At 35.3% G+C, this 14,356-nt stretch overlaps 1 protein-coding gene across 1 annotated transcript; it reads right to left on the reverse strand.

Annotated features, from left to right (window-relative positions):
• Positions 1-35: 35 nt before the first annotated feature.
• Positions 36-13,696, reverse strand: LOC107424514 (protein FORGETTER 1). Its single transcript, XM_048471073.2, has 32 exons — positions 13,022-13,696; positions 10,828-10,893; positions 10,483-10,656; positions 10,268-10,398; positions 9,989-10,065; positions 9,253-9,434; positions 9,055-9,132; positions 8,694-8,826; positions 7,462-7,522; positions 7,303-7,384; positions 6,612-6,740; positions 6,342-6,485; positions 6,138-6,237; positions 5,929-6,060; positions 5,444-5,514; positions 5,192-5,364; positions 5,000-5,093; positions 4,141-4,238; positions 3,921-4,056; positions 3,694-3,800; positions 3,510-3,605; positions 3,318-3,405; positions 3,093-3,213; positions 2,757-2,868; positions 2,554-2,677; positions 2,406-2,483; positions 2,185-2,303; positions 1,786-1,839; positions 1,588-1,690; positions 1,084-1,212; positions 678-789; positions 36-464 (listed from the first exon to the last, which is right to left on the reverse strand). Exons 1-32 carry the CDS (start codon positions 13,484-13,486, stop codon positions 433-435), a joined length of 3,801 nt encoding a protein of 1,266 aa, XP_048327030.2. The 5' UTR covers positions 13,487-13,696; the 3' UTR covers positions 36-432.
• Positions 13,697-14,356: the final 660 nt, after the last annotated feature.

Below are 14,356 nucleotides of genomic sequence, written 5' to 3' on the forward strand. Positions count from 1 at the left end.
CAGTCCTTCACATATTGTGTTATGGACATCAAATCTTTCATCAGAAAAGGGATTTTTCTATTTCATATATTATCTGAATGGAACTGTACGGTTCCGATACAAAATAGGGATTTGTCTTTCATCAATGACAATACCGATATTATACAAAACTATATGACAAAAAATATGAGCCAAGATAAAGGAAGAATAAGAATGAATGAGATGGCACGGTTGTATTATAGGAATAGGATGCACAAAATTATCTGTGCTCTATCTTGATTATCAGGTTGATGCACTTTTGCTTGACGTGTGTTCCTTGCAACCCAAAGAGCTGCAGCAGAATCTTTGCAGGAGCAATCTTACCAATTTCTGATCGATACAACTGGTTAACACTTCCGATCAAAATGACTGTTGCTTCAACCTTTTTTATCTTCTGCTTTGACCGTTGCCATCTTAATCATCAATCTCTTGAACCCATGCTAAATCTGCAATATAATGTTCTGGTTAGAATGATATGACTCATCAAGGTGAACTAACAAAATGAATGGCGTATGCAATCCACTTAAAGGCCCTAACATTGCAACACAAATTTTAAAAACTGTGCATGGCACATCAATTAATAATTTTTTCAAATGAATGCAAACTATCCATGAGGTTCCGTAGATGGGTTTTCAATATTTCGTGCATGTGAGAGAGACCTTGGAGTACGGTTTCAACTGCAGCATTTGGAACAAATAATCCAACAATTCGTTTGTTATCCGTAGTAGTTTCTATACGAACAACACGAAGTCGCTTGTGGCTTTGGCGGGCCTGTAGGTATCAACATAAAAGTTATGGCCAATAGCACATGGGATAAGGGACCAAACATAATTCCTTAATTAGCAATCAAGATATGTACATAACAAATTAATGATGATACAGGTATAACAAAATTCAAATTATCACAACAAATATCAGAATTAGTGTGTGTCAATGGCAATAAAGTGACATCGACATCATGCGCATCATAAGATGCTTCACTGCCGGTAAAGTGGCATTGACATCACGGGGATTATAATATCTGGTACAATACAAGAATTTAAACTGCATAAAAGAGAAATTTGCCTGCTTAGAGAGCGCCTTTTCAATAGTCCCCCACACTGGAAGAATTAGACCACCTAACACATTTACTTCCTGTAGTCTTCTGCCAACAGTGCAGAAGTTGCCAAGCTTACAATTGGGACCATGCATGCACTGCAAGGAAAAGTAATGAACATAATCAGGTTTAGAATCTCAATAGAAATTGCGACCACAAGCTTAACAGTTGTCAGTTATAAATTGCTAAAATGCATCATACAAAATCTTGCACTACTTGTACACTCGCATATGCATGTTCTATAATTGATGCTAGATTAAAAATGCAAACGATTAAAAAGATCGAGAGATGCATGTTATAATCACTAACGAAATAAAATAATCATAAAATCTAAACATATATCAACTACTGATATAATATTAGTCAAACACAAAGCAGATGGTTGGCTTCGGTCAACGGAAAAATAGGAAGCCAGCAATCTTGAACAAAGATATGCCACATGCTTCTCGCATAACTTCTTTGTGGATCTATACCTGTTTGGATGAAACTTCATATTCATCTTCCCAACCACCGCGGGCCTTCTCTAGAGATGCCATTTTTCTGTATTTGTTTTTCAGCTCTGACAGAGGCATTTCCCTTAAAAAATGGAAATAAAAGGGGAAAAAAAAGGTAAACATGCAGAATTTAATTGCAAAGCTAGATGAATCCAGGAACTGTAAAGATTTTGATACCTCATTGACTCCCCAACAGCTGGACGGACTATCTTATACATTCCAGAAGCAGAACTGAAATACAATTTGGGTGAAAGAAGGCGAAAAGAATCAAAGAGAGGTCACACTGTGCGTGGTAAAGGCAACTTACACATTTAACTATTAGGATACTTACCATTTACTTAAAAAAAAAAAAAGAGGATAAAATTGAGATTGCATAACAATACAAATGAAATCACTACCAAAGAGTGGCCATTTCAGGGCAGCTTAACCCTAATTTAAGAAATAAACAAATTACGTAGGCCCTTGGCTTTGAGTAACATTATCAACCATGCCAACTGAATTACTCAACTAAAGATGTGCTTGGAAAGAAAAACACGTCTCAAAATGAAAAAGAAATATATGCCCCAAGTTTTGTACCTTTCAAAAGCTAAAATGAAGTGGTGTCTCCCCAACCACTCCCTTTTAGATTCATAAAATCCATCATTTGCGGAACCAAGCCCATCCTTCTGTTTCTCTTCAAGCATGGTACTTGCAGACTACCACAGTAAGAAAAAAATAATAATAATAAAAAATAAAAATTGAATATATACTGGCATTAACAAGTCACTGAATTGGTCAAGTGGAAATAGAAGAAGTACCTCCCATGTGATCCCACGATCCAAAGTAAATGTGAAAAGCACTGTTGATGCCCCAGACATTTGATCAACATGAACAGTCTGCTGAGCAATTAGAAGTCAATATAATAAAAAGTGTAAAGCCAACTACAGATCTAGAATTAGAGTTCACCTTTGGGGTTCCTTGTAGTTCTACGATGTTAGCTTTCATATCAACGATCCCTGAATCAAGATTTCCTTCAATTCGTGCATTTTGAACAAGAAGATCCAAGATGCTGACAAAAAACTCAAACAGCCTGCAATAGATGGTGGTTTTCAGCATGTTAAACCTAACTCTAACTGCATACAGAAATTACTCTATCATAAGTCACAGACCTATTTTGGATCTCAGGTGCCAGTCCTAATATACGATTGAGGAAACGTCCAACATCATGCATGTCTGAATCAACTATACGACCAGTAAGTTTCCCAGAATCTTTTACAGTAACTACATCAAATACAGGAGCTGATGTTACTATAAAATAAAACATAAAACAATGGTTAAAAGTGGGTTCACATTGCACGCAGCACTATAACATAATAGGAGAACAAATTATCAAATCAATTAATATCAAATGTTATATGACAAATGATCAAAAATTTAAAATGTGCAGCAAAATTCGACACAAGTTTACTCAAACATGACGAGACATTTTTCTTCACGATAATTACCAAGAGCACTGTCCCTAAGTATTCCTACTGCATTGAGAGCAGCTTTTGCCTTTTCAACAAAATCTAGGAGTGTTTCTGGTTTGTCAGATGAACATCCGGGTGGTACAACTGGCAGAGGATCCTGTAAACTGAAATCTTGTCATTTTCCATAATAGGCAGATTACTATTTCTACTAATTTTAGCATTGAGGTGCACATCTTCTGCCATAAAGAAGCTTATAAAAACCTGCTCCAAGATTCCTTTATACATCAACATCAGGGCCCTCTTTCCATAAGCACTATCATAATTATATGCACTCAAAGTTAGCCCTGCCCTGCAATGCATCCAAGCACACAATGAGATACAATAGAACAGAGAGCTGAATTTTTCGAGTTCAAAGAAAATGAACCAACATTCTAAAAACAGATTCAAACTCACCTACGGTCTCCCTGGGTTAAGGCCCCAAGAGATTCTAATCTCTTGGCAACAATAGATGCAAACCGGCGTTCTCCACCAAGGTTAGTGAAGAGTAGCCTGCAAAACATACGAGATAAATTAATTTCACCAAATCGATTTGCCGAATTCACAAAGCAATTATAATTCATAGAATATGAGTGTCAACCTATACTCAGGTGCAGAAGCTTGATTCGACCGATGAGTTCTTCCAAACTGCTGAATGGCTCGGTCAGCACTCCAAGGAAGTTCTAGAGTTAAGTGAACCCTTCTTTTCTGGTATGAAAATTACAAATCCACAAAATGAGAAAAACTAAACGCTCATTGCACTTTAATTAGCAGGATTAACTAAGAATCGAGTAATAAAAACTAAAAATTTCACAACACTAGAAGTACCTGATTTGCTGCTCTTCTATCTGCTTGCAAAGAAACACCAGCGGATCCAGCTTCAGAAATTATAGCGACCAGCTTCTTACCATCCATGAAAAGCTGCTTCTCGTGCATGTTGACCATCTCCATAGTAACATCTTTCCTAAGGGCAATATAACATACAAAACTCTGAACATCTTCAAAAGCACTGAAATTTAGTAAGGAGTTAAGGTGCTTTCCAACTCACGTGTTCCGTGCCTGATAAGTTACACCTTTTCCACTAGAGGCCCTTACAAGCATACCTCGCCTACCTGTCATTTCTGCCACATTATCAGGGCCTCCAAGCTGACAAAGGCAAAATTACACATGGTCAACAAAGACAAAAGCAGCAGCTAGTTATGATAATATGTATAATTGGATTTTGTGACAGAGCCAATCATGGTGTTGTGTGCATGCATTTATTGATTGTTAGTATCATATAATACTAGATATGTATCAGGTCCCAACCAAAAATGATACACGAACTAAGATGCACCAAAGATTGTAACATGCCATCCGAAGATACATTTCATAACACTATGTAGAAGTGTAAGAAAAAAAAAAAATTTATTTTTTCTTTATTCAAAATGGACTACGTTTATGGTTAACCTGTATTTTTGTCAAAATTGCCAAGTAAAGATTTATTGGTGCATGAGGAGGACGATAGAGATGTCACTAAAAGTGAAATAAAGTTATTGAATAGGAAGTTTCGATTGTTTACAAAGATTCAAGAATTGTTTATATTGATAACTACTTCCATAGTTCGTGTTATTATTGCTTCCAATTATATTAAAGATTTATATGATACAGGACTAGGAATTGAATTATTTTGGAACATCTTAGACAAATAATTAATGTAAACTTCAAGATAAGCTTTAGCAGTATCATCATTTAACAATTAAATAGTCAGTTAAATAAATGGTTTCACAAAAAAGGTCAACTTGTAACTCATCATCACATTAAGTGTTACAACAATAAAATTTCAAAGTACACTGTGCATCAGGATACATCCATAAAAGGTGTGAGTGTGAGAGAGAGAGAGAGAGAGAGGAACATGTGATCACTACCTGATCAATTATATCATCCAAAGGATTGTTCGGCAGATCCATCGAACGAATTATGTCCAATATTTTTAATTTTCGCTGCAAAGAAGCTTCATACCTTATTTGGAGATCATAAATGTATTATCAGTTCCAAAACTCACAATTTGGCAAAAAGCAACAACCGCAACACCACAAAGGAACTTTTGAATCACAAACCTCTTCAAAAGTTCAGCTATATAGGCCTGTTTTTTTTGAAGAAATTCTTCTGTCTGCTCCTTGCATGAATGACATGACCAATCTCCTGAAACTAAATCTTCCAATGGTGGGACAAGACATGCAGGATGGACAAGTTGACCACAACAGGAACACTGGAGCAATTTCTTTCTTTCCTGTAGTGGATGATGCAACAAATAAAAAAATATTGCTATTGCAAGGACCAAAAACACTTGTCATGTTGAATGAATTTACCTCTTCAGAATTGCAAATGTCACATATTTGAAACTCATCATCAGATTCAGTAGATTCATGAGCAGAATCAGCTGCATCAATCAAACCAAAACTTTAATGATAAGTATAAGGTTACTCAATTTTACTATTTAAAATGGAATAAAGGCAAAAACACTGCATTTTGAAGTAATATAACCTCACAAAAATCAAGATAACCTAAAGAATTTGACAGAAAAATGCAGTAATTTATTCAGTAAACAAGATGAAAAGTGACACATCCAACAGACACAAAAAAAGGTTTCACAATAAACCTGAAATACCCAAATGAAAACCACATGATAGCATCAGGTGTAAGACACTGAGAAGTAAAAAAAACAACATACAAGACTGAAAGCATATGTCCTACTAAAAAACTCAGTTCCAAAGACACCAAACAAAGAGAAAATAACATGAAGTTCAGAGAGAAATGCACCACATGTGTCAAAGACCAGTTTCTAGAAACTCACTATCAGATTCTTCATCACTTTCGACATCACTTTCAGGTTTCCATTTTGCAACTTTCCTCACTCTCCCTTTCATTGAAACACCAGGAGTTGCTGAGTGCCTCTTTCGTTGAAGCTCCTTTACACTTTCCTCCCCTGCATTAAGAAGGTAAATATAGATGCAATAGGAAAATGAACAAGGTTCAACAACACTGTAAGAATCAGATTCCCACCCTGAAGAGGTTCAGGCTTTTCAGGCAAAGGGTAGTTTTCTTCAACAAATTTCAGCAGTAGTTCTCGCGGTCCCGAAATGAAATCATCAAGCTCAAGACCCTACTTGAGCAAGGTATGCAAGTGTAGCACTTATGTTAATAGAAAAAATAATGTCCTCAATAGGATATCCATACTCCAAACCACATTAAACAAAATATACCCACATATTTTGTAACAGCTTCCTCTGTTCGTGCCTCTCCAGTGCTCTGAAGGCCAATAACCACACATTTATCATTTGATAATGCTTGCTTTGCTAGTCTTACAATAGCAGGCACCTTAGCCGACATACACATATGTCTAAAGAAACGCTGCATAGAATTGGATAAACAAATAGCAAAAACTTAACAATACTATAGACACGGTAAGACAAACATAAAAAGTACAGAAATAAAACATATAAGTTACTAGGTTGCAAAATCCAGCAGCTCATATACCTGATGGCTAGCCCAATATAGTCGCCAAAGTTGACTTGAATTGGGTTTCTCACCGTTAAGAAAAGAACTAGCTGTCAGTAATTCCATTCGCAAAGTGGTCCAGAATAATGCAGCTGCTTTGTACATTTCCTGTGAAGAAAACATGATATGAAGCAAACTCAAGTGATGTTTAGGAACTTCAAAATATTAGTTACCCACAAGAAAACTTCTATTCCTCACAAACTAGCAAAGATTTTAAATCTGGACATACACATTATAAGATTCCATATTGCTTTCCCGATTCCTCTCTCTCTCTCTCTCTCCCCCTCTCTCTCTCTGCCCCCTATCCCGTCATTAATCTCAAAGTTAAAGTTTATTTCTTTCTACCTCCTATCATGCTATACTCCATTCTTCCCTATTTCTTCATAAAAAGTTTCCCCAAGACATTGTACCCACTAAAGATATCCTCCTTTAGCAGATTGAAAATCTCACTGACATATATGAACCAGTACATAACCTCTCATTTATATTACCAAAATCTGCATTATCAATTACTAAAAGATCCATTAATCCAAGTGGCTTCTATTTTATTTTACTTTTCCCCCCTAGACCTTCTTGTCTATTTATTATCACCTATGAGCTCTTTATTAATTTCTTATGAGTAAATTATCAATCTTTTACTCACATAGTAAAGAAAATGAATGCACTATACCATCATTTCAGCTTCTAATGGTGCTTCGATGACTTCAAACTCTGCCCCTTTGTAGCTTAGTGTGCGACACACATACATTCCTCTGAAATGCGAAGCATCTACATTAAGAAGTTACTATATTAAAAATAAGTCTCTCTTGAAAGAATATTCCATGCGTACCTTGCTTTCATGTCCATGGCAACAAGTTCTAGTGCTCCAACACCACCTTTCTCTAAAGCACCTGAAAAGGATGAGGTTTTAGAAAGATTCTCTTGATATTATCAGTTGAAATAAAAGAATAGCCATATGATAAAATATTTGTGAAGATGGGGGAAGAGAGGAATAGAGGAGAGAGTTATTAACAGCTTCTGTAAGCAACCTTACAAATGAAATTAACACACAGCAGATTCATTTACTTAACAAATCATAAATAAATATATACATATATGTAGGGGTATTCTCTTATTCAGGACATTCTATGCTGGATATGTTTGGGGAAACGCCTATCCACAAATGCAGATAGGCATTGTCCTGTACAATCCTGGACATAAAAATCCTGGATGATACATATAAATATATATATATATATATCCATTTATTCACATAAATAGATGGAGCGTGAATGCATGCAAGCATGGACACACACAATATACACCAGATAGCAACTTAAAACCATGAAATCAATGATAGAGTGCTTACTATTAAGATCAACTGAGCAATCGAATAATCTAGCAACAAAAAAATATATACTCCAAGATAAAAAAATGCAACAAATATTAAGTTTCTATTACATAGCTATTGAAATGAATTCTTTGATGGGGATAAGAAAGAAGGTTAAAACTAATGTCAAACATATAAGCAACAAGTTGTAGCATGTATCTTAAGTTAACCACAAATGCTAAAACAAGATGAGGCAAGCATTATCCCTAAGAGAAAAAGAACCAAAAATAATAATCACCTACCCTCTATCCCTATACGTTTGTCTGTCTTTTATGCTTTCTATCACTTGACAATTACAATAATTTCTTTCTTAATTGAAAATAAATAATTGGAGACTTGGAAACTTGACAACAGTCCAACACCCTGAATATTATCGTTGGAACCCAATTATTATTTTGATCTATCAATGAAACAGTGCACTTTATTGCTTGAGGTTTTTCATCTTTTCATCCATAAAATTTAACTATATTGTTATACAAGAAAGGGATAAGTTCCAAAACGAATGAAATTCAAAGTAGATATGTAATATAAATGAAAATACAATGGTAGATCTGCATAAATTTTGAAGTACATGGGAAGTTTCTGCAGTTATCCCTAAATTATATAAAAGATGGCAGCATAAGTTAGGTGAAAACACTTGAGAAAGAAAAAAAGAAAAAGAAAAAAAAGATACATTAAATTAAAATTTGCACCTAGAAAATCACGAAAATCAATAAAAGCTGTCCCAGCTCCCCAAAGACCAAGACGGACCATGTAACCCATATTGCGTGGTTCAGAGGCACCAGTTGCTGAGCAATAAATAACACGAGCTTCAGGAAGTCGAGCCTGTGATATTAAGTTTGAATATTAAGAGTTAACAGAATTGGAATTAAACTGTTTGTACCCCTTTTCCACTGCAGATCACAATGAACATTCATAGGGACACAGCATTTGGTTAATGATTGTAGTATAGGTAAAATCAATAAAATTTCATGCACTTGTGCATGATATGAGGATGAATCTGTGTTAACGCAATGTATGCTGGATGTCAAGAACTGCTTAAAGAGGAAAAACCTGAATGTCAAGAACTGCTTCACCAGTTCGTGTTGGCTGACTTCCAGCTTCAGGTACCAAATTTTTCGCTTTGTGGCACTACAGTGAAGCCATTGGACCCTTAGCAATGAAAGGTACAAGAATATATTGAAACCATGGAATAATATCTCCAACAACTAATGCATTCAAATTATTTGGGTTCCTACAAAATTGTAATACCTCATCAAATACAATAAGACCATCATAATCTGGTCCACACCACTGCACAAGCTGTTGCAAACGCGATCGACCTTTCTCAGAGGATGCAATTAGGCTGCTGTATGTCAAAAAAATAACTCCCTCCCTAACACCAACAGACTTTGAATCAAGCTTAGAATATGGAAGCTTGTTCAAAGCATGAACTGCAGATTAAAAATTAATAAGTTAATATTTCTCAGCAATTTAATAAGAAAACAAAACAAATTTATTGATTTTAAAACCAGTTTTCCAAGACCAGAAAAGGCAGCAGGATCCACTGTCTTTTCCCAAACACATCTATCTTCTCACTAACTTTTTTCTCTCTTTCTCTTCTTTAAATATATATTACATTATCTTATATTTTCTAAGTTTAAAATCTCTTTCAAAATTCTATACCAAACGCATTTTTCAATTTACATACCATCATAAGTCAATATCTTTTTTTACATTTTTACAAGAATTCTACTCAACAGCAACATAAGTAAAATCATTTCCCAAACTTTATGATAAGCAACTTTTTAAAAAAGCAAATATGTTAAAACTTTCTAAGAAAGCACCCTCGAATCTATTTCCTATAAACCATTTCAATTTCGCCTTCGATAATTGAATAGTGTATGAAACAAACTTGAAAGCTAAATACTTGCCAAATTATTGCGCTCCAAAAAACTGGACAACTTCAGAAAATAATCTCTGAATAATTGAATACTTAAATATTTACCTTCAATACACATTGCACCCACATCATCTAAGTCTCTTCTTGCATCAAACTTCAAGTCCGAACCAACAGAAATCCACCTATGTATGGACAGTACAGGAGAAAAGCATAGCAGACATGAGTTGAAAATCTAAAAACTTGACAAACCCATAGTCAAAGTAACTCAGATTTCATATTTCATCAAAAAGGAAAAAATAGTTACGCACACTGAAAACAAAGTGCTACTAAATACATGACAAATTTGTGAATTAGCATACAACAACATTCAATCCTAGAACTTACAATGCTTTCCTCCTCCCATGATGCCAATTCTCCCATATTAACCCTGCAATTGTCCTACCTTTACCCACACCAGCTCCATCTCCAAGAAAAAATCCTGCCCTAGAACCACTTGGAAGGTGCTGCATGTGTCTCTGCCATGAAAACCAACACTAACTTACTCCGATTGATATAGCAGATACTAAATTATATACTATAATTTCAGACTTAGCAGCAACCTGGGAAGCATAGACCAATGTTTCAATCTGCAAACATGATAAAGATTTGGATATTTCCAACCCATCCTTAATTTTAAGATTGTAAGTGGGCTCGGGTGGCTGCACTGCAGACAAGGAAGATGTCTCCACAATGGGATCTGGATGGGGCGGTCCCATAGATAATTTTGGAGGGCGCTGCATTTGGAACCGTAAACACTTATATTAAATTTTAGTTCTCAGAATTTGAAGTAAAACATCAAGGGACTAGGAATAGAGAAAAGAGGGGGGCGGGGGGGGGGGGGGGGGGGGGGGGGGAGAATGCTAAATGAGGCTGTCAACCATGCATGCTAAGGATAAAACACTCACATAGTCTGTAAATGTTTCTCCGACTGTTCCTCCTCCATCTTCTTCTCGCTCAACTTCAATGGCTACCTGACAGGTTAAAAAGCAGAAGGGAAAATGAAAGAAATCTAATTGACAGTTCTTGAAAAAATTACAAATAGAAATTTCTGAAATGGAAGTAAAAATAAGAGATTTAGGTCTAAAAGAAGCCAAAAGCAAATATAACACACAAACATATTAATTAAAATAATTGTTTGTGTTAAAGACTAACACCGACAAGATACCAACTCAAAAATTCACTCAAGTTTTGGGTCCAAGTGATTCTTATGTTTTACCAACTCAATGCAATTGATTAATTTTCTAAAAGATCAATGATGTAGTTCATTTCATAGTTATTATGAGTGTAACTAAAAAGAAATCCACAAGCTTATCCTTTGAAGGAAGATAACTTTTAAAATTACATTCTTTTCAATTTCAAGGTCTAGTATAACTAGCATATTACACTACTCAGTTATTGACAAGCACTCCTTCGACATTATCAGAACTCATGATGGCAGTGAATCAAAACAGTAAGTTAAAGAACAATGCAAGTAAGACATCACAGACATATCAACACGGTCTGTATGTCCAACAGATCAACTTTTGGGCAGAACCTCTGGGTAAGTTCAACAAATAAATTGAAAAACATGATTTTTAATGATTATAGTTTCTTACAACACTAAAAATGGTTATCTTTTTGTAGGATTGATGCATTTTTAATGTGTTCATCCATTTAATGATATCTAAATAACAATCGAAGACTTCTTATAAAAATTATTTGCTTATAAAATCATCCTGATGAAAATTTAAAAAGAAAAATTAAAAGAAATAAATTCAAAAATTTTAGACAATCTAAGACTAAAAAGATGCATTTTTGGCAGGCTTACACAGAAATTATGCCCATTGCAACTCTATTGAATTGTAAATAACTTATCTAAATGTGTTGGGCTACCTCATTTCTTAATTAAAAATGTTAATTAAAAAATGCGTTACCTTGGCATACTAAAAAGGGGTTGTAGTCAATAATGTTAAATATCAAAGCTAATATATTTAAAGATGAAGCTCGGTTTTGATATTTATAGCACTTTGATCAGTCAGAGTTATATAATTTATTTAGTTTCTTTAAGCTAGATAAAATAAAGGAATTGTTAGTTACAGAAATTTTCCCTACATTTTAGGCTGTGTTTCAATCTATTTAGTTCTGGTTTCTAGAAGCTTATGAAGTTTATTGAGCTTCAAAAGGCATTCAAAGTCTCCAACTCCAGTATGGGCTTTATATTTGGGATTTGTCATTGACAATCGGGCTTTGGATTTATTAAATGAGATAAAGTACATCAATACATGACAAATACATATATATATGGGTAATAAAAAAATTGCAACTAATGCCCAATATCATTCCCTAAATATCTAATTTACCATGTGTTTAAATTATAATTTCTGAGAGCTAAAACCAAAAAATAAAAACTGTGGCTACTATCAATCTTCTTTTACCTAAAATATTTATTTCAATTTCATTCGTTCAGAACAGCAACATTTCCAATTTCATCAACGCCACCAATGATTTCATCCTTAATCAACTGATACAGACCATGTAAAATGGTAGCAACTCCTAGGGGCATCTATTATAATTATTACTTGCAAAAGAAAAAGAACACTAAAGGGTCTCCATTATTACACAAGCCAAAAAAGAAAAAATTTCCAATTCAGCACACCTCCCCAAAAACATTACACAGAAAGAAAGTCCCTTATCAGGGATCTATATTTGCAAAATCCTCAACTATAAAGTGTTTTAAGTCTTCCAAGTGGGTTTCTATCTTGATACAACCATCCTAGTGTCCACCCAGTCAACTGAATGTGTGGAAGCTAACAAAAGCAACCCCGGTATATGTTAACGCACAAAGTGATAAAAGTGGAATAAACTGTAATCCTAAAATCTCAGTTCACAAAACAAGACTACCGCAACCATTCATCCAATAATACCACGAACAGCAAAAGCAAGCAGTATTTAATGATCAATAGTAGTACTACAGATTTTTAGTTTTAGGAGCTCATAAATTTAATAATAATCGGCTCTTGTAACCTATTCATCCCTGGTCATAAATCATAATAGTCCAGGAAAAATAGTCGGAAATTGCAAAAAATTAAAAACAAAAATAAAAAGAAGAGAAGAAATTACCTCGTTGACCTCGTCGGGAGGTGGGGGAGGAAGGGGAGGAAAGAATTGGCGGAGCTTGGAGACATCGACGGCGAGGTCAACACCGCACTGAGGGCAAGCGAACCTAGCAAGACCATGAGGGACATTGAGAATAGCCTTACAATGCGCGCAAGGAAGTTGGATCTTGGTGGGATCAATGCCGTGGGCGGGGACGTGGGGGGGAAGAGGAGGAAGAGCAGGAGGAGGAGGCGGTGGCGGAGGAAGAAGAACCTTGTGGTGGGCCCTAGTCATGAGCTCCGGAGGCAACATCTGGGCCAATTTGCAGTGAGAATTGGGGCACTTGAACTCCGTAATCCCAGGAGCCACCGTCAGAACCCTGTGGCAACCGGCACATCGCACCTGCACGCCTCCGGTGACGCCTCCGAAGGTGGCAAGTGGCGGAGGCGGAAGCGGAAGAGATGGCGGCTGCTGCTGCTGCTGCGTCATCAAAATTGGTTTTGGTTGGGGAGGGGAGGGCGAATCAAATGCAATTCAATTCCTCTTTTATTATCTGATGAGCCTGAACCCTCGAATGGAATCGTTGCCTTGGGCGCCAACCAGAGGAGGGTTCGGTATTTGGGGGTTTCGTATTTATTTTCGTAGCAGAGAGACAAAATTCAACTGCTCTAAATTCTAATGCTCCTTGTGACGACGATTCTCAGTACCAATAAAGACTACAAGCATTCAAGCTGAGTTTCGACACGTGCCTTTCTCACATGACCTTTGGCTTTTTTAAATAGAATTTTATATATAGATATATTTCTTTTTTGGGTTATAATTTGTTAACGTTTTTATCACTATAAAAATATACAAAATCCTGAAGCTGTATCCTGGTAGCGTAATTTCAAATCCAGTTTTCGTGTCTTTGAAAACCAAAAAAATCTATACACGTTATCGATCAAGTTGAAGAATCAACCAATTTTTTTCGTTGTATGTTGGTTTTTAAACACAGTGTTATGTAGTGTATATAGTCAATCAGAATTCATAACATGTAAGTAATGTTTTCTCCATTTTGCATCGCTCCATTGGTTAAGGAAAGTAAATACATACTACTAGGGATATATCGGTCAAAAAAAAAAAAAAAAAAAACCATGAGAGATTTAAACATTACTTAAAGATCTTACCGACAAGAAAAATTATTTTCACATAATTGTTGACATAAATAATTAATTGAAATTTCTATGAATGTTGTATAATTTTATTATTCCTTCGTGGAGAATTCTATAATAAGTTTTATCAAAAATCTTCTTTTTTTCTAATTGAAGTTTTATTATAATATAACTTTCAAAAACTTATTTATATGTAACAATATAAAAG

This window comes from Ziziphus jujuba, chromosome 8 (assembly GCF_031755915.1).
Source record: "Ziziphus jujuba cultivar Dongzao chromosome 8, ASM3175591v1".
NCBI lineage: Eukaryota > Viridiplantae > Streptophyta > Magnoliopsida > Rosales > Rhamnaceae > Ziziphus > Ziziphus jujuba.